Below are 25,141 nucleotides of genomic sequence, written 5' to 3' on the forward strand. Positions count from 1 at the left end.
GTTAGGTAACCTCCCCAAGGCTAACAGCCAGTAAGTGCTAGAGCTGGGATTCTAACCCAGCAGTACAATTCCAGAATCCACATGCTTAACCATTTTGCCATGCTGACAAAGTTGGGACTGAACCCCAAGTCTCCTGACTTCTACTTCAATGCCTATCCCAGTCGTATACATGTGTATTGGTACTTATATACACTCCTAACTTTCCCTCTCAGAAGTCTATATAAACAAGGGACATCTGAAAGTGCCTTCTTTAATCAAGTTGCTAGAATTGAGATGCACATGGGGAATCTGTGTTGGCACTCCACCCTGAGGAGCGCTGTCACCTGAAGAGATAGGCTTCACATCTCACGTGGAAATTTCCTAGGTGTATCCCCCAGTGCAGGCAGCCCTGGGAAAACTGGTTGAAGATGGTGGCAAGGACAGAAATGATGGCTCATTGCCAGTCTATTTGGGGCCTGAGATGAAAGCCCAGGGCTATGGTAGATTCAGCTCAGTGATATGTGGTCAGAGGCCAGGCCATCCCAAGGAGGCGGGTCATGGACCATGGTAGTCATGGAAAACATCTACAACAGGCCAGAGCTCCATAAGGAAGGACTTGAGCTAAACTGGCAATTTGTTAAGAGCTCTAGGTTGCTTGAGACCCATGCTGCCTCCTATCTGCCTTTGACTTAATTCATTCATTTGTATGTTTAATTATTTATTATTTCATCTGGTCATGTGTTCATTCAACAAATGTTTACTGTGTCTTCCACATGCTATTCCCCTGCTAGGCAGTGAGATACAAAGACAAAGAAGATGTAGTCCCTACTCTAGAGGAGCTCAAAGTCTACAAAGATGGGAGAGGGCATGATTCAGAGAATTCCTGGGGAAGGTAACACTGAATAGAGTCTCCCTGGAAAGAGTAGAGAGGGAAGACCAATGAAGACAAAGGAAACACCAAGTGCAAAGCTACACTGACATGAGGGAGGCCAGCTCAGTTGAGTACACGCAAACCTTGCTCATACACCATGAAACCTGAATACGGAGGGTGTGAGTATCAAGGGGTAGAGAGCAAAGCCAGGAAGAGAAATATGCTACCCTACCTTTGTTATAAGGCAGTGGTTGAGCAGTACAGGAGAAAGTGGAGAGGATGCAGGCCTGGGGATCTGGAGACTGGGGTCCAACCTGAGCTCTGTGCTAATTCAGTAGGTGACTTGGGCAGGTCTCTTCTGCTCTCTTGGGCAGGTCTCTTTGACCTTCTGAAAAATGATGGAATAGAATTATGATGATGTCTTAGGGGATCTCTTCCAGCTCTATCATTCTGTGATTCTAAATCCTTTTATAACAAACTCTAGGAGAGGAGCTTTTCTCTTGCAAATGGAGTGTAAAGTTAATCCTGCCTGTGCTGAGGCTAACTAATGTGCGTGTGGGGTTTATCCTACTTCATTAAACCCCGACTCCCCACAGAGCAATGCATGAGGCAGCCTAGGCAGGTAAATACTGAAGTGTTGCTGCACTGGGTCTGTTAGTGGAAAATGATTTCCCCCAACTCTTTCTCAAGTTTATCAACACAAAGCCTATAACCCCCATTTTCCACACTGTTACCTTGCCACACGTGCAGATTTAGACCCAGTCACAGGGTATGGCAAGTCGGATCCTCATACCTTATTTTTGTGGGCATCCTCCACACCCCCCACCGTGATGCCAGCAACATCATTGTTATCTATATGAAGAAACTGAAGTTCAGACAGGTCAGGCCACTTGGTAGGTGAGGCACAGCCTTATGTGATATGTGACCCATATAGTGAGGATAATGCTTCTGTTGACTGACTACTCACCAAGGAGTGAGAAAAACACAAGCTCTGAGGTAAAGTTCCCATGTGAAAAACTTCCCCAAGGTTCTTGCCATTTGTAAAGATCTTGCAGGTTCCAAGTCACTTTTTGTGTTTTTTTCGAGACATGGTCTCACTATGTGGCCTACGTTGGGGTGCAGTGGTGCGATCTCGACTTACTGAAGCCTCAACCTCCTAGGGTAAGGTGATCATCCTGCCTCAGCCTCCGAAGTAGCTGGAACTACAGATGCTCACCAGCATGCCCAGCCGATTTTTATATTTTTTGTAGAGACAGGGTTTTATGGTGTTGGCCAGGCCGGTCTCACACACCTGGGCTCCGGTGACTGTCCTGCCTCATCCTCACAAACTGCTGGGACTACAGACGTGAACCACCACACACAGCCACTTTTTCTACAAATGGCTAAAAGAGAACACTCATTCTAGGTTGTCTCTTGAAAACAAACAGTAATTGTCTTGGACTCCCTCAATTCTTCTTTTATTGTGAAGTATAGTACAGATACTGAAAATGCATAAAGTATATGTATATACTTTAATGAGTAATTAAAAGTGAATGCTAATAACCCCCATCCTAGCAAGTATATAGAATGTAATGTTGGTTGAAAGAAGCCAGACACAGGCCAGGCACACTGGCTCACACCTGTAATCCCAGCACTTTGGGAGGCCAAGGTCTGCAGATCACTTGAGGCAGGAGTTCGAGACCAGTCTGGCCAAATGGTGAAACCCGGTATGTACTAAAAATAGAAAAATTAGCTGGCCATGGTGGCACGCACCTGTAATTCCAGCAACTCAGGAGGCTGAGGCATGAGAATCACTTGAACCTGGGAGGCGGAGGTTCTAGTGAGCCAAGGTTGCACTACTGCACTCTAGCCTGGAGAACAGAGTGAAACCGTGTCTGGAAATTTAAAAAAAAGAAAAAAAAAAGCCAGCATGACACAGAGAATACATCCGGTATAATGCCATTCATATGAAGTTAGTAAAACTAAGAGGCTCAATGTTTTGCAGAAGTGGCCCACTCTTTGCACGGTCCTATGCGGTAAGTAGACCTGACAAGACTTTGTCCTCTTTCACCTCACTGAGGATGAACCCTCTGAGGACAGAGAGGGACAGAGGCATTGATTGTTGCAGCTGGAAGGAAGCTCATATGACAATCGTTCACTCAACCATTCATTCATTTCTCAGATACTTTTGTGGATTTACTATGTAGGGGATCTCTGGGCTGGGAATGTAGGGGATAAGGTATCAGGGGATCTTTCATAGATCTTGTCTTGGAAGAACAGGAAAAGCTAGAATGAATTGAGTCCTAAATGGAGGAAAGAAGTGAGGGTTGAGGAGGTGCCTGGCTCTGGGCCAGAACACACCCTCAGCGCCTCTGAAAGAGCTGGAGGGGTGGGACCCACCAAGGGTACAAGGCAGAAGAGACTCCTTGGGCCTCAGGAAGAATGGGTAGGCTACTGCAGATGAACCCAGTCAGCCTCCCTTACCAGTCTCTGTATTCAGTCACCTAAGGGTGCTTTATGTGCAAACAATGAATCCCAGAGGAATCAGAATTAGGGTGCAGAATGTGAGAGGAAGGGCCCTGACACTGTCTGCTCCAGTGCCTTTATTTTGTGGATGAAGACGCTAAGGTCCAGAGTGAAGTGGCTTTTCCAGTGTCCCCTGCATAGCTTGAGGGGAGCCCTAGGACTCGAATCCAGGTTCCTGCTTCCCTTACCAGTGTTCTTCTTCCGCCCAGACATGCAACAGTATTTTCCAAGATGAGTTTTTAGAATCATCAGTTTTGATGGTCATGAAATCTGGAAAAGATCTTAGTGGTAATCTGTCTACTCCAGAGGGTCCCAAGCCTGCCTGATCATCAAATCACATGAAAAATTTATTTTTAAAAATATGAACTCTGGGACCCCCAACCCTCAGAGATTGGAGTTTTAGGGTCTAGTAGGAATGGAATTTAGTAGGACAGGTTGGCCATGTATTTTGTTTGCATTTTTTTTGAGACAGAATCTCGCTGTCGCCCAGGCAGGAATGCAGTGGTGTGATCTCAGCTCACTGCAACCTCTGCCTCCTGGGCTCAAGCGATTCTTGTGCCTTGGCATAACAATCTTGTGCTCTCGAGTAACTGGAATTACAGTGTGCTACCGCGCCCAGCTAATTTTTGTATTTTTAGTAGAGACAAGGTTTCACTATATTGGCCAGGCAGGTATCAAACTCTTGACCTCGTGATCCACCTGCCTCAGCCTCCCAGAGTGCTGGCATTACAGGGATAAGCCACCGCGCCCGGCCCCCAGGTGTATTTTTTAAAGCTCTCACTTGCCATCCTCCAGCCCCAGCTGATTCTGATGATTAGCAGGTAGGACGCTCACAGACCTAGCCAACTCTGTCCAGTTGAGAGGAAGAAACTGAGGCCCAGATTAGGCGAGGTAGAGTGACTGGACAAGGTTACATGTCATTCCACCACAAATTCTTCTATTGTCCAGAATAGAATTAAGCCAGCCTGCATATCTAAGAGCCTTGATATGTTAAGAGTGTTTTCTCCCAATATGGTTCTTTAGGTGAACACATTTCATTTTTTGAAGCAGCTTAAAAGATTCCCAGCCACACTGCAAGGCACTCAGATCTGTGCAATATTTACAGTGACTTTGTGGTTCATTAAACAAATTTACCTAAGGAACATGAAAGAAATCATCTTGTTTACAGTGAAATCCTGACAAAAATATGTGTAGCAAAGACAGACAAACATACATAAACCTGGATGGCCGGGTGGGACATGGTTTGCTGCCACATTCAATTTTTCTCATTAGAACTTGTTTTATTTGAGCATGACTCAGTACCCCGTGTAAATGCGAGGTTGTTAATCTTATTACTATATGGAAAACAAATTAATTAGTATGTATGCTTTTGGAGATGAGTTGTTAGATTGGTGTTGGAAAGATTGGGAAAATACACTCATTACTCCAAATGATATCTGATAACACATCTGACTTCCACTTGAAGATCTGTTCCAATATATGGGCAACAAATATAGCTAATAAAAATCAAGCTTTTGTGTTCAGCAGCTAAATGTTCATGTTGGCCAGATTCACACATGAATAACTGCTTGTCACTGTCCATCATCCAGACTCACCTGCAACAGGCAGCTTCTCAGTTCTCAGGTCTGAGCTCATGTCCAATATCCAAAACCAGCTGAGATGATTTCTTTTCTTGCCTACTACACTTTGTTTCTCTCTCTCTCCCTTTTTTTTTAATTTTGAGACAGTCTTGCTCTGTCACCCCAGATTGGAGTGCAGTCGTGTGATCTTGGCTCACCGCAACCTCCGCTTCCCAGGTTCAGGTGATCCTCATACTTCAGCCACTGGAGTAGCTGCAATTACAGGCATGCACCGCCACACATGGCTAATTTTTGTATTTTTAGTAGAGACGAGGATTCACCATGTTGCCCAGGCTGGTCTTCACACTCCTGAATTCAAGTGATGCACCCACCTCGGCTTCTCAAAGTGTTGAAATTACAGGCACGAGCCACTGTTTCCAGCCAAACTTTGTATCTCTTCCCAGTTCACCTGCTCCCTTCTTTCAGCAGTCATAATGAACACACCTCATTTTTCCAGAAGACTGTAAACTCCCTGAGGGTAGAGACTATATTCCAATTAGAGAGTCAAATACATATTGATCATAATACCCTGCTGCAGGAAAAATATACAAAGAACAACAAGGAAGCCCTTAAAGTACCAGTGTGGAACAATCACCAAGATATATTGTTAAGTGTACACATACCTCTGCAAGCATACGGTGACACTGATTACCAAGTAAAAAATAAGTAAATAAATAAACAACACACACTAAAAGTAACATCTAATAAAAAGGATATATTTCCTCAAAGTAAAAACAAACAAAACCAACCAAATACCCACAAAACACTAAAACTAAATAATAAAAAATTGTCATTTGGGGTATCAGTCTATAGGAAATCCTTTAATTAAAAAAAATCTGTTTCACATTAACATATTGTTACCCAGACTATTTCATCAGGGATCTCCAAAAGAAACATAAGGTATCCAGTGTTTCTCAAATGGTTCTCATTGCTTTTAAAAACTGTTCACTTAAGGGTCAGGCACAGTGGCTCATGCCTGTAATCCCAGCACTCTGGGAGGCTAAGGCAAACGGATTGCTTGAGCTCAGGAGCCGAGAACAGAGCCTAGGCAAGCAGTTCAAGACCAGCCTGGACTACATGGTGCAACCCCATCTCTACCAAAATGCAAAACATTAGCTGGACTTGGTGGCGTTTTCCTATAGTCCCAGCTACTCAGGAGTCTGAGATGGGAGGATCACTTGAGCCTGGGAGAGGAGGTTACAGTAAGCCAAGATTGTGCCACTGCACTCCAGCCTGGGAGACAGAGTGAGACCCCATCTCAAAAAAAAAAAGAAAAGAAAAAATATTCATTTTTTAATATCTCACAATATACAAGTTGCCCACTTATATACTCCAGGCAACATTTTTAAAGTAGTGGTTTTTTTTTTTTCATTATTTATTTATTTGTTTTCGAGACAGGGTCTCTCTGTCACCCAGGATGGAGTGCAATGTTGCAAACATGGCTCACGGCAGCCTCAACCTCCTGGGCTCCAGTTATTCTCCTAACTCAGCCCCCCAAGCAACTGGGACTACAGGTGCACACCATCATACCATGCTAATTTTTGTGTTTTTCTGTAGAGACAGGGTTTCACCATTTTGCCCAGGCTGGTCTCGGCTCCTGAGCTCGAGCAAATCCACCTGCTTTGGCCTCCCAAAGTGCTGGGATTACAGGTGTGAGTCATGGCACCCAGCCTAGGCACCATTTTAAACCAGAATGTAGATCCTAACTCTGCTGTCAGCTCCATGAATGAACCCGGGAAAATCCTTGCTCTTCTTTGGGCCTGTTTCTCCATCTCCATTCTCCCAGTAGAATGAGATTATCTCTGACGTTCCATCCAACTCTGAAAGTCACAGATTCTCTGGCAAACAAAATATATCAAAAGTCTCCTCCAAAGTAAGCACATGCTTTGAATAGCAATTGGAGGCTGAAAGGTCTATGAGGCCTGTTCAAATAAGTTACAAATGTACCTGATGTGAACATGCTTTCCTAGCTTCAAAACCCAGAAGACATTCCAGGAGGTTATAAGAAACCAATGCATCATCTTTGGTTCACAACAGCTGATGATATTACCAAAGTCTCAGCATTTCTACTTACTCACCGTCCAGCCTATTGGAAAAAACCCTGAGTTGAAACTGAGTTTCCTCAGCTGCAAAATGGGTATAATAATTGCTTTACCTCATTCCCAGATTCTTGGTATAGGCACTTAATTTATGACAGCAACAGAGATAAGAGAATCAAGAGCCTGCTACGGGCTTGGCAAGCCATTTGTAAAAATGAAGTAAAAATGTTGCTTATCAAGTTACATTTGTTGCTGATTTCCCTTGGTTGTGGCAAGAGCATGGTATGAGACTATCCTACTCATCCATTACTAGAGACAAAGTAAAAGTATAAAAAGCCTTTGGCAAAGTGATTTGCCCATATATATCAAGAGCCATGCAAGCATTCAGGCCCTTTGACCCAGCAAATCTAGATCTGGGGATTTTACAGAAATGACAAAAATAGGAGAACGTGATATGTATGAAGACATGCACTTTGGGATTATCTGTGATAGTGAAAAATTGCAGTCCTTCTAAATATATAATACTAGGGAATGATATATCCACTCAAAAGAGTATTAAGCAGCCATTAAAATAATTATTAAAACATTTATTTTTAAATGATAATTATGAAGACCTGTGGCATTATAATGATAAACTGTCAAGTGAGAAAGCCGAATGAATACGAAGCTGTAACTACACTCATAAATCACCTATGTAAATTTTGCCTGAGGTAAGAAGAACACTGAACAGTTCATTTGTTACACTGGTAGGATTATGGATAATTTTCTTTCCTTTTAATTTCTCTTATTGTTGTAACGTTATAAACTAAATAAAAATCTGGGGAAAAAATACAATAAGGCAACAGATAGGTACACTGTGTTGTATCCTTCGTAAATCCTTTCGCTGAAGAAAGGGATTAAATGTGGCTTACCATAGCAAATCATAAAATAAGACTCACATTTTGCATTTCCTCTAGATCCTCCTACCTCTCTGAGAATAAATTAAAATATAAACACAAGAGCTGAGTTTTTAAAATTAGGATTATCTCAGCCTGGCCGCATAGCAAAACCCCATCTCTACTAAAAATACGAAACTTAGCCAGGCATGTTGGTGGGCGCCTATAGTCCCAGCTACTTGGGAGACTGAGGCAGGAAAATCATTTGACCATGGGAGGCAGAGGTTGCAGTGAGCTGAGACTGCAACACTGCACTCTAGCCTGGGCAATAGAGCTAGAGTCCGTCTCAAAATAAATAAGTAATTAAAAAAATAAAATAAAATCCAGAATTATCTCATTATTCTATTTAAAACATATAAGGAGAGAAAATACACTTTTTTCTTCTGGATTAAGTTTCCCTGGCCAAGTTCCATATGTCTGTTCTTCCCTATTGGCAGGTCATGGGTCTCCCTTCCTACCACAGGAGTTTCTCAACCTGTTGACTTCTCTCGGCTATCGCACAGATGGTGGTGAAATCATCAGATTGAAGGAAACCCAACAGTTCTTGCTTTGTGAAATGAGCATGCTATTTCTGCCCAGGCTACCACCTGGGTCTGGGATCAGGATCTCCTGAGATGATGTGCAGGAAGACACAGAAGTGCTTTGCAAATCCTCCAGAGCTGTGTCCATTTGGATCTTTTTTCTTTAGGAGTCAATGTAACATAATGGAGGACTACAGGGATACAGTGGACTTAGGGGAGTGGAGAGATGGGGCCTGGGTTTTAGGCAACCCTAAAGTGTTAGTGGTCAAACGATTTGTGTGGAAAATCAGACTGGCTTTCAAATTCCAGCTCCGCCGTCTCCTAACTGTGTGATCCTGGGCAACTCCCAGTGTCTGAGCCTCAGAGATGAGGCTTCATCTGTGAATCCGGAGCACTAACAAAACTGGCTGCACAGGTTTGTTTTGAGGATGGAATATGATCATGTATGCAAAGCGCAGTGCCCAGTGAGTGTCCAAGAGATGTCCGTTTTCTCATTAGTCTTGCCCCTCCCATGAACTCACTGTAGAACCTGTGGCAATTCTATTTCCTTCTCTGGGCCTTAGTGTCTCCATCTGCAAAATGGGAGAAGGGGAGGACTCAACTGTCTCCCAGGGCTGTTTTAGCATATGGGCCTGTGGTTTCACAGTGGTGGTTGTAGCAATATCCTAAAGGCAAAATCCATCTCTACAAAAAATACAAAAATTAACTGGGTATGGTGGCACATGTCTACAGTTCCAGCTATCTGGGAGGATTGCTTGCGCCTGGGGTCAAAGCTGCAGTGAGCCACGATTGCACCATTGCTCTCCAGCCTGGGTAACAGAGAGACCTCGTCTCAAAAGAAAAACAACAAACAAACAAAAAAACAGAAAAAAACAGAGTGGAAGGTATAAGCCCATGTTTGCCACAATGATCATGAACTTATCATGTAGTTATGAAGACTTTTATCAAAATATTTGCCTATTATGTTAAGTCTACTCATTCTCTCATTTTAGCTTTATAACTTTAATGGAAAAAAAAATTTTTTTTTTTTTTTTGAGACGGAGTCTCGCTCTGTCGCCCAGGCTGGAGTGCAGTGGCGCGATCTCGGCTCACTGCAAGCTCCGCCTCCCGCGTTCACGCCATTCTCCTGGCTCAGCCTCCTCGCCCGGCTAGTTTTTTGTATTTTTTAGTAGAGACGGGGTTTCACTGTGTTAGCCAGGATGGTCTCGATCTCCTGACCTCGTGATCCGCCCGTCTTGGCCTCCCAAAGTGCTGGGATTACAGGCTTGAGCCACCGCGCCCGGCCAAAAATTTTTTTTTTTAACCAATAAAGTAATTAAGTTACCCAAAGTCAAAGCTAACTACTGCAGAGTCCTAACAGACCCAATAACAACCACTAATTGAGAACCTATGACCATTACACCTCATTCAGAAGTGACCTTTTAAACCGTATTTGAGGGATGAGTAGGTGTCAGCCAGGCAAGTTGGAAATTAACTCACACAGGGGGGAAAGAAAAAAACTGCGTATGTGAAGACCCGGATCAAATAAAATATCATATATTTGAAAACCTTAAATTCAAATATGTAACCCACTCTACTCAAATTTTAATTAGTTATCAAGTCCTGGTTGACTGCCTAATAAATTTCAGGAATTCATCAACTGCCTCTAGATGATTTCTCCATCCTGTAAAGTTATATCTAAAACTTTTATGTACATGTTTTTGGGAGAAAAGGGATTTGACATAAAACAGAAGACTTACTGCCCTAAGTTGTTGAAGCTATAATTTCATTTCAATTTCAAAAGCCATTTACCTTAATCAAGCCATTATTTCACTTCAAATAATACTATGTAAAGAGCTCTAATCTATACACAAAAGCAGAATTCTAATTAAATTTACCCATGATCTGTTAGGTATCCCCTATGTGCCAAATGCTGACAAACTAAAGGGGCTATGTTCCAAATTATACATATTGAAGGAGTTCTACGTTAACACACTGTAAGACTCACAAACTAGGAATATGGCATCTTAAACTCTTAAAAATGTCATATTCTTCCATTTTCAAAACAAATATTCTTTTAAAATCCTGAGCCTGGCCAGGCACGGTGGCTCACACCTGCAATCCCAGCACTTTGGGAGGCCAAGGCGGGAGGACCGCTTGAGGTCAGGAGTTCGAGCCCAGCCTGGCCAACATGGTGAAACCCCAACTCTACTAAAAACTACTAAAAATACAAAAATTAGCCGGGCGTGATGGCGCACGTCTGTAATCCCAGCTACTTGGGAGGCTAAGGCAGGAGAATCGCTTGAACCCGTGAGACAGAGGTTGCAGTGAGCCGAGATCATGCCACTGTAATCCAGCCTGGGCAAGACAGTGAGACCCCGTCTCAAAAAAAAAAAAAAAAAAAAAAAAAAAAACCTAAGCCTTAATAATTTTTTGCTGAACCTAAATCTTACAAAATTATTAAATGAGAAAGAAACATTATGACCAGGAACAAGAAGAAAGCATGCTTCTGAAAGTGGAATTAGACTTTTTATTTGTTTAAAATACATTTTAAGACTGTCACAGTGGGCCAGGCGCAGTGGCTCACGCCTGTAATCCCAGCACTTTGGAAGACTGAGACGGGCGGATCACGAGATCAGGAGTTTGAGAGACCAGCCTGACCAACATGGTGAAACCCCATCTCTACTAAAACTACAAAAATTAGCTGGGCATGGTGGCGCATGCCTGTAATCCCAACTACTCAGGAGGCTGAGGCAGGTGAATTGCCTGAACTTGGGAGGCGGAGATTGCAGTGAGCCGAGATTGCACCACGGCACTGCAGCCTGGGTGACACATGAGACTCTGTCTCAAAAAAAAGAAAAAAAAAAAGGTTGTCACAAGTGTACTATTCATCAACCATTTTAAAAGAGTAGATAGTATTCCACCACTTATTAAGAAAGAGGGAAGCTGGGCACAGTGGCTCATGCCTGTAATCCCGGCACTTTGGGAGGCCGAGGCAGGTGGATCACCTGAGGTTGGGAGTTTGAGACCAGCCTGACCAACATGGGGAAACCCCATCTCTATTAAAAATACAAAATTAGCCGGGCATGGTGGCGCATGCCTGTAATCCCAGCTACTCAGGAGGCTGAGGCAGGAGAATTGCTTGAACCTGGGAGGTAAAGGTTGCAATGAGCCAAGATCACGCCATTGCACTCCAGCCTGGGCAACAAAAGCGAAACTCTGTCTCGAAAGAAAAAAAAAAGGAAGAGGGAAAGAGGGGGCCGGGCACAGTGACTCAAGCCTGTAATCCCAGCCCGAGGCGGGTAGATCACCTGAGGTCAGGAGTTCGAGACCAGCCTGGCCAACATTGTGAAACCCAGTCTCTACTAAAAATTCAAAAAATTAGCCAGGCATGGTGACCGGCACCTGTAATCCCAGCTACTCAGGAGGATGAGGCAGGAGGACTGCTTGAACCTGGGAGGCGGAGGTTGCAGTGAGCCAAGGTTGTGCCATTGCACTCCAGCCTGGGCAGTAAGAGCGAAACGTTGTCTAAAACAAATAAATAAATAAATAAATTTAAGAAAGAGGGAAAGAGGGTACAAAGATATACAGTTTTTTGCATATATATATATATTTTTTTTTTAAATGTAAGGACCAATCACCAATTTTCTCTTAATAGTTACCCATAAGGAGAAGGGCAGGAACAGGATGGAGACTGGACAGAAGGTTTGCCTTCTCTGAATAGATTTTATTGTGTTTTGGTAATCTGAATTTGGAACTTTATAAGCATTTTACATGATTATAAAATTAAATCAAAATTTTAGGAGGTAATTCTAAAAAACAATGTATCAAAAGCAAAATGAAACAAATGAAACTATCAAGTTGACGATCTAACAGAAAGAAAATCTGAATTTAATCAAGCTTCTAGATCTAACTACCAACTCAGAAAATAAGAGGACACTGGAACATGTCAAACAATACTACATAATTCAGACTACAGGAAATTCTAGAAGACAATCTATTTAGTACAATAAATTACAAGGAATTTAATAAAGAAGAGATAAAAGAGAACCTATAGATTAAAGGACACTTAAGTTATCAAACATTACAGTATATGAACTGATTCAGATTCAAATAATCTGTAAAAAAAAGTAGGAGCCAATCTAGAAAATCTGAACACTGGGTATATGAGGATAAAAGAATTATTGGTAATTTGTTTAGCTGTGATAATAATATTTTTTTTAAAAAAAGAATATTTACCTTTCAGAAATATATGTGTGTGTGTGTGTGTGTGTGTATGTGTATGTGTGTGTATTCACATATACATACACACGCAGTCAGCCTTCTATGTCAATGGGTTTAACTGACCTTGAAATGAAAATATTCCACACACAAAAAAATTGCAGCCATACTGAACCTGAACATTTTTCTTGTCATTATTCCTTAAATAATACAGTTATTTACGTGGCATTTACATTGTTTTACGTATTACAAGTGATCTAGAGATGATTTAAATAATACGGGATGTACACAGGTTATATGCAAATATTCCACCATTTTGTATCAGGGACTTGAGCATCCATAGACGCTGGTAGCCATGAGTGGTCCTAGAACCAATGCCTCACAGATACTGAGGGACACGTGTGCATGTGTTTAAAGATTGGTCAGAATTTAGTAACTGCTGAAGCTGGCTTATGGGACACTGAAGTCAATTATATAACATTTTATTTTCGTATATATATTTTTGATTTCCACAATAAAAAATGTAGAATAGTAATTACTTCTACAACTAATAATATCTCTTCCTTAACCAATAAAATAAGTAGTTGATTTTTCCTCCATAATTCCTATAGCATTTATTGTCTCATGTCATCATTTGGTTGTCTTATATAACAATCCTTCCCAAATTTGAGATCCCCCTCAAAAATTATTAAACATGCTGACTTCCTTGGGTGGATCTTTTCTTCAATCAAGAGATCTGCCTTTCTAACATACGAGAATTACAAGTCACTGCTACTGGGGATAATAAAAGGGAATCAAAAAGGAAAACAAATGATAGAACATCCATAGTTTTTATAAAGAAGGCTGAGGAAAGAGTAAAGGAAGTACACGAAAAGAGGCTCAGACCTTAGAAATAAACTCCTACATCCCTCAGTAGAAAGAGCTGAAAGTCATATGTAACAGGCACTGAAAGTCTATGTTTTGGCATGAATTTACTACAGGCAAAGCCACCATCATATATCTATATGTACCAAGGAAGGCTAGACTGTTAAGTGTCACGTATATACAGTCTCAATGGAGCCTAAGGAAGCTAACCAATAACTTCAGATCACAAAATCAGAGAAGTGCTAAACATTTAGAGGAAGAATAGAAAGGAAAAAAACGCCTCCGAGTTGTATATTATTTGTCAGATAAGCAAAATAAATGTGTAAGCCCACTTATATTTAATAATGTCTCACTGAAATTAAAAGTAATAGCGGAGAGTTTGAAGTTTCCACAGATAAAGAGATAATGCTATACTCAAATTTACTACAAATAATAGTAAATGTAAAATATGTATTTATACAGTCTTTCGCAGACTTATGAACTATCTAAAATTCACAAATCCTATTTTTTAAATAAAGTTTTAAGTTTCAACCACTTGTATCACCAGAATTTTGAGACTTAACTCCCATGGTTAAAGGATTTCCAAGCTGTGTTCTCACCTGTAGTCCCAGCTACTCTGAAGGCTAAGGCGGGAGGACCACATGAGCCCAGGAGTTCCAGACTAGCCTTGCTCTATTTAAAAAGCAAGACTCCACTGCCAAAAGAAAAAATAAAAAATAAAGAAGGGAATTCCATAAATTACTTGGCTTCTTATATTCTGTCTCTTCAGTGAAACAGTACATCACTTACAGCTAAAACTATGTCTTTTATCACTGTAAGTCCCCAGTACTGCTTACACCCTACACAGAGTAGATGCTCAATAAATGTTTGATGGTTTGGCAATTAATGGGATAGGAGGAAATATTAATATAAGTGTCAACAAATTACTCCGAATATCCTAAGTAGGTTTATGAGTATGGAAAAGACCCACCCTCAAGGAGTTTGTGATCTCTTCTCTTACATCATACTGCTGTTTTCAATGTGCCATAATTTTTTTTTGGGGGGTGGGGTCAGGGGAATAACATAAAATAGCTATGGATGCTGTTTAACAATCAGCATGTCATAAGCAGTTGAGAATTTCTGTACTTTCACAAAAATGAAAAAATCTCTCTAAAGATTATTATGTGAGCCCAATCTATCCCCAAACCTTTTTTTTTTTTTTTAATATGGGGAACTGATTATGTTCACTTGTAACCTGTCATTCCAAAATTCTTCAGAATGTTTAATGTTCAAGTGTCCATATTCCCAGTCCCTGTTCTACTGGATGCCTGGCGGGGTGCAACCATCTGAATGAGTGGAAGTATAATGTCCGCACCAGGTATTATATTAGGAGCCTTGAACTCAGAATATGTCTGATTAAGTCTTTTAGCCCAATAATTTGCCATGGCTGCCAAGTTTGGTAATTTTGAAGGACAAAGTTCAACCATAATGGGGTGACACAGGGCACCCCCGTACTCAAAAAACTTTCAAAGTGCTTTCTAAAGAAGTTTCTCTTTCTCCTTGAATACAACAGTATCAGTCACAACTGATGGCAGTACAATAGATCCATCCATACACTGCTCTAAGAACATCTTGATGGTATAATATGCTGTCACTTGCGCTCTACCTGCTACTAGCTTAATTTGGTCAAGTAGCTCTTTCCCTGGAGACTTGAATTCTACTAGACTCAAATTCTATTAGACCAAAGACAAATGATCTCAGCCAGGGTCTTGACTTAAGCCAATCAATCACTGGTCTTGCATTATAACTGAGCAACAAGTTGGCACAATCACCACGTGCTGGTTGCTGGAGAGCTACCATTAGGGTCTTGAATTGCTTCTGAACCTGGAAACTGTTGGCACGGATTCTGTTACTTGACCCCTACTACTATGCCAATGCCAATCAGTAGATCACAACAGTACAGTACAGATAGTAGCTGCAAGGATGTAAATTGCAGATCCTTCCCTTTGTGGCTTTGGCCATACAGCATTTTAGTTTTGTTCTTTCCACCAAATGAAGTCACAGGGTATGACTCCTTGGAAACTCCAACAGTTAAGAGATTCTCATGTATTCCATGAAATAAAAACCAAAGAAAAGTCAAACTTGTCTTAATGAGATGGAAGTGTTGGATCAAACATTGATTTAGCTGTTCTGTGTCCTCCACCTCCCCAATGCCTGAATGTGGTTCATCTGCATCGGATGGATACTGTCCAAATTTGCCACTTGGCTCAAAAGACTGCTGCCCAGTGAATGGTATTGCAGATAGAGGCTCAGAGGATACGTATCCATGGGTTCCTCCATGGTGAACAATGGTCTTGGTTGCTGAAGCGATTGTTTCTGATTGGTTCCTATGCCCAGATCTATTTGTGAAAGGAATAATAATGATTAGAGAGTAACAGCACACTTAAATGGGCATCGGTACTGAATATATTGCTTATTAATTAGAAAGAAATAGGATTACAACATTATTGGATTAAGGAAATAAAATAGAGAACATGTATTTGAATATTTGTAAGAGTGTACAAAAGTCAAGTTAATTTTCAAAAATGCAAAATTTGATTTTATTTGGCTAAAATTAAAAAAACAAATGGTAGGAGCAAACAGTAGGTTTTCTCTACTTTCTCATCACCATCATTTACCAGTCATGACATTGTTCAACTTCTTCAATGAATCCCACACCTAATTCATATTTTTCCCAATCTATCCACATTCTCCCATCAACTTCAGCATCTCTGTAGATTCTCTACTCCAAGCAGAAATCAGCAGAGAGCTTGTTTCAAAGGAACGATAAGAAGCTTTCTTTTCAGTAGGTTAAATGTGAAATAGTAAGATACCCAAATGAAAATATTCAGTAAGGTGTAAAAGGGGAACATGAAATCAACAAAATGGTTAAGAAAAGGAGATGCCAATTTGATCACCATAGAGAAGTGATTAATGAAACAGGGTGTGATCTCAGGAAAAGGTAATTTAAAGAAAGAATAAGCTAAATGTTTATTCTGACCTTCTATATAATGTTATGCCTAACCCTAGATCATTTTGCTTCTGTCATCTTGCTCAAAGCTGCCAAGTACTACTGGATAAAAAGTTACAGAATCCTTCAAAGTGTTCATTATAAGTTCATTTTAATTTTGACAGAATACTACTTCTAAGCAATCCTTTATTCTCTTATTGTTGATTCATTAGAATGCAATGATTTCTAACTTACGAGCTTTCAGCCTCCTGGGAAGCTGTTAAATTAGTTATCTCAGTGGGTACCCAGGGCAATGCATTACATAAAGACTATCTCTCACATACATGTATTAACATTTTTCAAATGTGCAGTCAATGTTGTGGTTAATAAAACACAAAGTCATCTAAGAGAGAACTGAGTAGTAGCTTTTTTTTAATATGCATATTCTCCATTAATGAATACTAAAAATGTAACTACAATCATGGGGTAGTCCACAAATTCTTTCGAGGTTAAACAAGGTGTCATCTTCAAAATACTGGTAACCACTGCCTGAAAGTATTCCCCACAGTACTAAAACATCCTTTCCCCATTCTAAGCTTCCAATTATCCTCTGCCCTCTCCTACTTCTGCTTTCATTTTCCTAAGGAAATCAAACAAATCCTCATAGGTACTCTCATCTACCTCAGTGCATCTGAATTTATTCTTTCTCCTCTACCTCTATACCTCTATAAATATTTGATGATTTTGCAATTACTGTTGTCTCTCTTCCCTTTGAGAAATAATTCAACAACATATATACCTGATCCTATCTCTAACCTGGCCCCCCACCAAAAACATCAAACAGGTTTAGTCACAAGTTTCTTCCTTTCTACCTAAAAACATTATTAGATCTTACCTACATGGAAAAAAAATTATTTGATCTGCTATATGTTCTAACTACTATTTATCTCTTCTTTTCGCTGTCAAGTTCTCAGAGTTAGCAAACTACAGTCTGAGTCAGCCACCTGTTTTTGTAAGTAGGGTTTTATTGAGAACAGCCACCCCCATTTCTATAGGTATTATCGAAGGCTACTTTCCCACAAGGGCAGAGTTGAGTAGTTAAGATATCATATGACTTAAAAACCTAAAATATTTTCTATCTGGTTTCTTAAAAAAAAAATTTGCCAATCCCAGGGGCTCCAAGTATGATCTACATTCAATGCCATCGTTTCCTGGGGAAGCAGGATGCCATTAAAAATTTTGGAGCAATAAGGTACCATGAATAAAAGAGCATTTCAATACCAGTTTTAACAACAGCATATAGGGCAGATATAAAAGAAGACCACTTCAGAAACTAGTGCAAGAGACTGAGCATTAGGCACAAAGGGAGGAAAATTAAAAGAATGAACTTTTTGAAGGAATAAGCATTAAGACTACATGACCACATTATCATAGAGACAAAGCTAGCAGCAAAATTTTAATCCTTGATGATGTAGCTTTCAAAATTTGCATTCTCTCCTATAATCTACTCTATACGAATAGCTCTTCATATTTTCCTCTTTCCAACTGTGAAGTTACTAAAATCCTAACACTAATTCCATATATTCTGTGTGCCAGGCATTCCCCATGCTTGCTGTCTAACTCCTGGGTAAGCAAATCTGGTAGTCAACAGGCAGTGCCAACAGAATTGGTTGAATGAGAACACAGGGCCAATGTCAGAGGTGGATGAGTACTCACCTGTACCTCCCACCTTGGGAGGCTGAAGGAGGATAGCTTGAACCCAAGTGTTCAAAGTTGACAGTAAGCTATGATCACACCACTGCACTCCAGCCTGGGTGACAGAGCAAGACCCCATTTAAAAAAAAAAAGAAAAACCAAACTGATAAACCTGTTTACTCCTGTGCTAGTTATAAAAATGTGTATAAAATACAAAAGTTATAAAGACCAAAAATTGAGAGAAAACTCCCAACTTTGGGAATAAATGCATAAAGTTAAACACTTAGTACTGTGAGCATATTAAATCCTTCTCAGCCTTCATCTTTTAAACTCGGCTCAAAATCACTTCCCACCAGATTAAATTAAATGCCCCTTTTATAGGCTTCCATAGCACTTCACATTTCACAACACTCATCACATTTCTAATTATTTATTCAATGTAAATCTCCCAGAAGCACAGACCACAAACCCCAGGAGGGGCAGGAACTATATACACTCTGCTAAACAATGAATTACCAAAGCCAAGCAGAGTAACTGGTATTTTGGGGGCCATCTATAAGTATCTATTGTATTCACATATGAAAGATAACACCAGGCATTTGTTCTTCAGCCCTCATAAATCTAGTATGTGCTTAAAATACAGAAATTATGATAGGATAAATTTCTCTGCTGTCTTTCAACTATTCCAAAGTCTTAGAAATTCTTGTATCTACACAGTAGATGTTTCCATTAGGTACTGACGGACTACTGATTAAAAAGAGAGCTCTTGAAAAATAAGTGTGTGTCCAAAAATCAAGGACAGCTCAGACAGCAATAACAATGCCAATTTATTCTTTTTTCCACTTGTAGCTATACACATAAAATTAAAAATAGTTGTTTTCTTAGCCACTCAAATTTCTGCCCAAAATGTCAGGGTGTTGTGATGGTAGTTCTATTAATAGAACCACCTTAATCCCAAGAACCAAATGGACAAGGGCCAAAAAGGTACTACATTCTTGCTAGAGTTTTTTGTTTGTTTTCCGGAAATAAATAAACCAACCTGTAATGCTTTTCTTCTAAAAGGTATCATATGCCTGTGCCCTTGTTGTACTGTCCTTCAGGTGGCTATGCTGTTATTATCACACAAATTGAATGTGGCTGTCTGAATAATGCTCATAGCATTTATCAGTTTATATTGAATTGTTAGCCTCAGAGGAATTCAAATAAAAGATGAATCCTTTCCTTTTTATTTAATAGGTAAATTAATTCTAAAAGAAGTCAAAGGAATTATGCTTCTTTCAAAATCCTCACTGGATCCATCCTGAGGATCCAGTGTGAACTTAAGATAAAACATAATTCCAGTGCAGCACAGAAAAAAATTAAAGAGCTAAATTACAGAGTTACAAATTTGTACTACTCTTGGAGCCATCCCAAAGGAAAGGGATTAAGAATAGAGCCATAGGCACACCTGTGAATGTATGCCAAAAATAAACTACAGAACCATAATAAAAACTGAATTCCTTGCGTCGAAGGATTTATCTCTTTCCCTGAAATGTAAAAAAATGAATTTAACAGTTTAGCCCCTATGGCCTTTAAGAGGATTTTGTACCTTCTGTACTTGAAAATTGTGCTGGGCATAACGTGCTCTCTTATTTAGGTAGCTTATATATGCCAGGGTTAAGGTCTGCCTGAGGCTGTTTTGGTTTATGTTACCGCTTTAATTACGTTCAAATGAATTTAATTTACTTGTTTAAAAAAGAGTATTCTCAGAGGACAATATATATGTTTTTTACATACACACACACAAACCCTTGACTCAGAAGGCTTTCTCAGCTTTTTGATCCCTGTACATGACTCCCAAGTATACTAACTAGATAACAAAATCAGATTATCTCATACAAACTCCTCAATCTACCCACAGGAAACTGAAGTACAAAGAGATAGGAAGCCTATCCAAGGTCATGCGGCCGGTTAAGAACACAGCTAGAAGTGATTCACATTTCTGTGATTCTCAACCAACTGTTCACTAACATTTTTAAATACAATTTTCAAATAAGTAATTTCAAATAAAAAAAAGTCTTCCTTCATTCCAATATTTGCATTGGTTCTAACACCTAAGTTTACCTCACAAATATCCATTTTACCTCCCAGCAGAGTTTAAAAACTATGAATGAGATATTTTAGTTGGAAGGAAAACACACATTTATCAGTTTATCATCCAAGAATCTCCCCAGTTAGTACTCAAAGACTTTATCAATCCCATGACCAGAAAAAATGTTTCTTACATAAGATCCTAAAATATAATGGAAATGGAAATGAAACTTATCTAAGAATTAAAATAGCTTAACAAATATAAAACAGTTATAGAATAACTGCAAAGGCTCTTCCCATTCAAAAGAGGGAGCAGTGTTCATTGACCGAATTGTTTTAAACTAGACATCTTAAGGCTTATTTAAGCTTTCAGAATTTACTTTTTTGGGGGGTACGGAGTTTCGCTCTTGTTGCCCAGGCTGGAGTGCAATGGCGCGATCTCGGCACACCGCAACCTCTGCCTCTCAGGTTCAAGTGATTCTCCTGCCTCAGCCTCTCAAGTAACTGGGATTACAGGCGTGTGCCACCATGTCCGGCTAATTTTTGTATTTTTAGTAGAGACAGGGTTTCTCAATTTTGGTCAGGATGGTCTGGAACTCCTGACCTCAGGTGATCCCCCCGCCTCGGCGTCCCAAAGTGCTGGGATTTACAGGCATGAACTACCGTGCCCCACCCCACTTCATACAATCTTTAATCAATCCTTCTGTTCTCACAGTCTACCTACTGGTCATTCTGATCTTTTGCTTACTTCCAAAGCACCTTTAGCCTCCCTAGATGTTCCTTCTTGATGACAGAGGCATTCCTTTCGGGCCGATTTAAATCAAAACCACAGCCTCATTTTCAGTCCAAATTTCATTGGAATGTGATGAATATACTTTCAACGTAAAATTTCTTTCTTACTCTTAATAAGCTGTCTTCATAGTGACAGGTGAAACACAACTGACTAAGGGGTTAAAATGTCCATTTTTCAAATGCGACGGCCACTCTGAATCAAATCTGAGATTGGGGTGGAGAATCCAAATGTGTAAAACAAAGGTCACAAAAGACAGAACACAGTATTTCAGTGGGAAAAAAATAAGCTAAATTTAGTCACGTAAGTCCCAGCTCTTCTTGGGATATAGACATGATTTTCATGAGAATTAATCCTATCCGGAAACATTTCCTTCACCTTTCTCTTAGCCCTTTTCCTTCGGTCATGCAGTCTCTTACCCTGATACCTAACATACTAATATAATCCTCACTTGCGATCCTTCCTGAGTTTATTCCTCATCCTCAGATTCCCTTGAAAGCAGCAATGCTAAACTGTCTCCAAAGCATAATGCTTTCCTAAATATACGCACAATCCATTTAAAAGTCTTTGTATGCGACAGCCTAACTATTCAAAACACGAAGTCACTTCTCTAACGGTCTTAGATAAAAGTTTAAAAAGAAAAAGAAAACCACAAAGTCAAGAGCTTCTGAGGGGACCTGAAAAGTCATCAAACTGAGTCTCGTTTCGTAGTTGGAGAAACGGGCTCAGATAAACTTACTGAGCGAAAAAGGCCCTAATGGAGCCCCTAATTCAACAGTGTAATCTGAAATAATCTTAAATTCAGCCTCAATAAGAGCTTTTGGGAGTCGCCAGCGAGTTCGTGGGGGAGCCACGGCTAGAACACAGGCCTCCTGATTCCCAGCCACAGCTTTTCCACCGAACCGGCAGCTCTTCCCGAAAGTTGAAGGCAACTGTCCGCTCACAGGATGGGAGGGATAAAGGGTGCCTTAGTAAACACAGTCCAAGTCTACTTGTTTTACATGAGGAGAGGGACACAGCTCCCGAAATCTTGGATTCCACGGCTGCAGCTGCTGCTTCTGACAGCAGAGGCGGGAGGTGGCCCGGGACTACTCGGTCCTCAAAGACTGGATTCCCTCTCGGCGCGCCGAGACCTCTGCGCTTCACTGACTGGCTTCCCTACAAGTAGACTGGGGGTCTTGCGGGGAAGTAAAAACGGCAGACACGCCACCCCCACCGAGGCCCTGGACGCCCAGCCGCTCCAGAATCACGGCCTTCGCCCTTGGAGGGCCAGGGAGACGCGGACCCCCAGACCCGCAGCCCGGCCGCGTGGGTAGGCGCGCAACTGAGGAACCAGGAGCTGCGCCCCGCCACGAGTGAGGGGCGGACGGGAGACGTCGAGGCCGGCGAGGGGGCACACGCTAGTTCCACAGCCCGGCGGGAGAGACGTAGGGTAGGCAGGCGTCCCAGGCCGCGGGTGGTTCGGGGTCCGTCACAGACATACTCACTGCCGCGGTTGCAAACAGGAAGCACCAGCCAGGAACCAAAACGCGTAGAGGGACGGGGAGGGGCGAGTACAAATGAGGTAAGGAGGCCGCGTCCACGCAGACCCGGGAGGAGGGAAGGCATTTCCGGGACAACGCCGTTCTCGGCGTCGCCTTTCTGTGTCCGCCCACCTGCCGCGCCTGGTGTTCGCATGCGTACTGAGTGCGAACCCTTTCTCTGCCCCGCCTATAATCTTTAGGTTTGCCTTCCTTGCTTTGCCCCTTCCCCTTCCCATCTTCTCTTGAAGTTACCTAGGCTGCGTCTATTATTTGAATGACTCGTACGGAAAAGATGCTATTTACCGGGCAAAAGTCGAGGAGTTCGTGCCCTGTTGTGTCCGCAAGGAAAACTACAAGTCCCATGAGGCCCCAGGCGGGATTGAGGCCGCGCTCTGCCTCCTTCTCCCTGGCGCTCGGTGGACGCCCCCCTAGTGCCACGTGGCGCGGGAGCCGAGCTGATCGCCTGCGTGACGAGGGCCGTTGCGGCTGGCAGCTTGGCCCGCGGTCCTGGGTAGCCCTGGAGCGGGAAATGCCTCCTTGAGAGCGCATGGCTTCAAGCTTTTTCCTTGCGCTCCTGATCTTAGGCTGGTCGCTTTTACCTTTAGGTTTAAGTTGAACACAGCTCACACTGGGCGCTTCCTCCCCCTCTTTCTGGAATTCCAGGCAACAGATTTAACACTTTATGAATCTTGAAGAGCTGCACTACTGCTAAATATTGGAGTTAATGCTGATCCTTTGGAAGCCTCCGAAGGCTACAAGACTGTGATGGGAGCCCTCTGGTTTCAGTTGCCTTTCTCACACCTTATTTTAATACTCAAGGTAAACCCATTTGTACAACTTTAGAAATAACTGTCAACCTAAGGGAAAAACTGAGGCAAAGTTAATATAAATAGAGAATTTATTTGGGCCAAGTCTCAGGAATGCAACCTGGGAGCATCAATTCAAGTTACCTTTAATTTAATACATGATCTTAGCTGCAGTTTCAAGTGAGTTATTTGGTTGGCCAGGAAGCTCGAACTCTTGGCTTAAAGGGATTGATCCTTCCACCTCTTCCTCCCAAAGTACTGGAATTACAGGCGTGGGCGACTGCACCCAGCTACAAGTGAATTTTTAAAGGAAAAAGGAAAAGAGGCCCTTGCTAAATTGTATGGCAAGAATTTACGTTAAAATAACAACCTATCCATTGGCTATACGTTGTTCTTTCTATCACGAATTCTAGGAACACGAAGATAAAGGGTGATGATTGTACAGGACAGAAAAGAACAAAGTGCCTTTAAACAATTGCTAGTGTACATGGGGATGGTGCTGACTGAGGTCTCATACTCAGGTCCCTCTGGGCGTGATAAATTTTGAATGCCTGGCCAGGCTGGTGGGGTTACTCACACCTGTAATCTCAGCACTTTGGGAGCCTAAGGGGGAAGGATCTCTTAAGGCCAAGAATTCGAAACCAGCCTCGGTAATATACCAAGAAGCTATCTCTTAAAAATCTTTAAAAATTAGCCGGGCGCGGTGATGCACCACGCAACTGCACTCCAGCCTGGGTAACAGACTGAGATCCTGTCTTAAAAAATAAAATTAGATAAAGAATAAATCTCCTTTTTATAAAATCCTTTTATAAAAATTAAATAAAAATTAAAATTTAAAAAAAATTTAAATTTTAAATATTAGCTGTGTGATGGGGCAGGCCTGTAGTCCTAGTTACTCAGGAGGCTGGGGTGGGAAGATTGCTTGAGCCTGGAAGTTCAAGGTCACTGTGAGCTGTGATTACACCACTGCACTCCAGCCTGGATAAGAGACCCCATATCTTTAATTTAAAAAAAAAATGGAGGGGCCAGGCATGGTAGCTCATGCCTGTAATCCCAGCACTTTGGGAGGGTGACATGGGAGGATCTCTTTAGTCCAGGAGTTCAAAATCAGCCTGGGCAACATAGTGAGACCCCATCTCTATTTCTTAAATTATTAAATAGAAATAAAAATAAATTGTTTTGTTCTGTGAGTTACCAGGAATGTAAAAAAAGATTAAAATAAAGTAAATTGTTGCATACTTTTAATATAGCATAGACTGCTCTGAGCTATTTTTCTCCTGTCATAATGAAACACTTTGCCAGTTCATTGGCCCCTCTCAATTCTCCTCGAGATAAGTGTGACTTATGTGTGTTAAGAGATAGGTGGTGTTAGAAAGTGCAGATAAGCTCTACATTTTTAAGCAACTGGTCTCACAGAGCCAGGAGTCTGGCTGGGAAAACGGTTAAAGTCTAAGAGTTTGGCTAGAAAAGCATTAGAACATTTAATTAACATTGTGGTAAGTGCTGGGAAGGAGAAGGACAGGGTACTATGAAAAGGTAAAACTGGAGAACCACTTTTACAGATAAGGAAAGAGGCATAGAAGCAGCTCACAGGTGACTGGATTGTTTGTTTAGGTAATGTGTATTGTATAAAACAAATGTCACCTTTTTAAAAATATTGAACTTTTATTAAGTGCCGGTATTACTCCTATATATCTATTATATATAATATTTTAAATTTCAACAATACTTTGTGGGTTGTATTTTTTTTTTTTTT

The 25,141-nt window shown here is 41.2% G+C and overlaps 2 protein-coding genes across 3 annotated transcripts in view; both read right to left on the reverse strand.

Moving 5' to 3' along the window:
- Positions 1–22,623, reverse strand: part of ZCCHC7 (zinc finger, CCHC domain containing 7) — a 275,882-nt gene extending 253,259 nt beyond the window's left edge. The window contains exon 1 of one of the 2 annotated variants that reach the window (XM_011970119.1): positions 22,273–22,623. The gene's annotated coding sequence lies outside the window, so the exon portion shown is untranslated. The remainder of the gene's footprint in view (positions 1–22,272) is intronic. The other variant, XM_011970120.1, reaches the window with a different exon arrangement.
- LOC105532051 lies at positions 12,837–22,815 on the reverse strand. The gene is made up of 2 exons (XM_011970122.1): positions 22,544–22,815; positions 12,837–15,911 (listed from the first exon to the last, which is right to left on the reverse strand). Exons 1-2 carry the CDS (start codon positions 22,813–22,815, stop codon positions 15,422–15,424), a joined length of 762 nt encoding a protein of 253 aa, XP_011825512.1. The 3' UTR covers positions 12,837–15,421.
- Between the last annotated feature and the right edge of the window lie 2,326 nt (positions 22,816–25,141).

Source organism: Mandrillus leucophaeus, unplaced genomic scaffold, assembly GCF_000951045.1.
Source record: "Mandrillus leucophaeus isolate KB7577 unplaced genomic scaffold, Mleu.le_1.0 Scaffold929, whole genome shotgun sequence".
NCBI classification, from domain to species: domain Eukaryota; kingdom Metazoa; phylum Chordata; class Mammalia; order Primates; family Cercopithecidae; genus Mandrillus; species Mandrillus leucophaeus.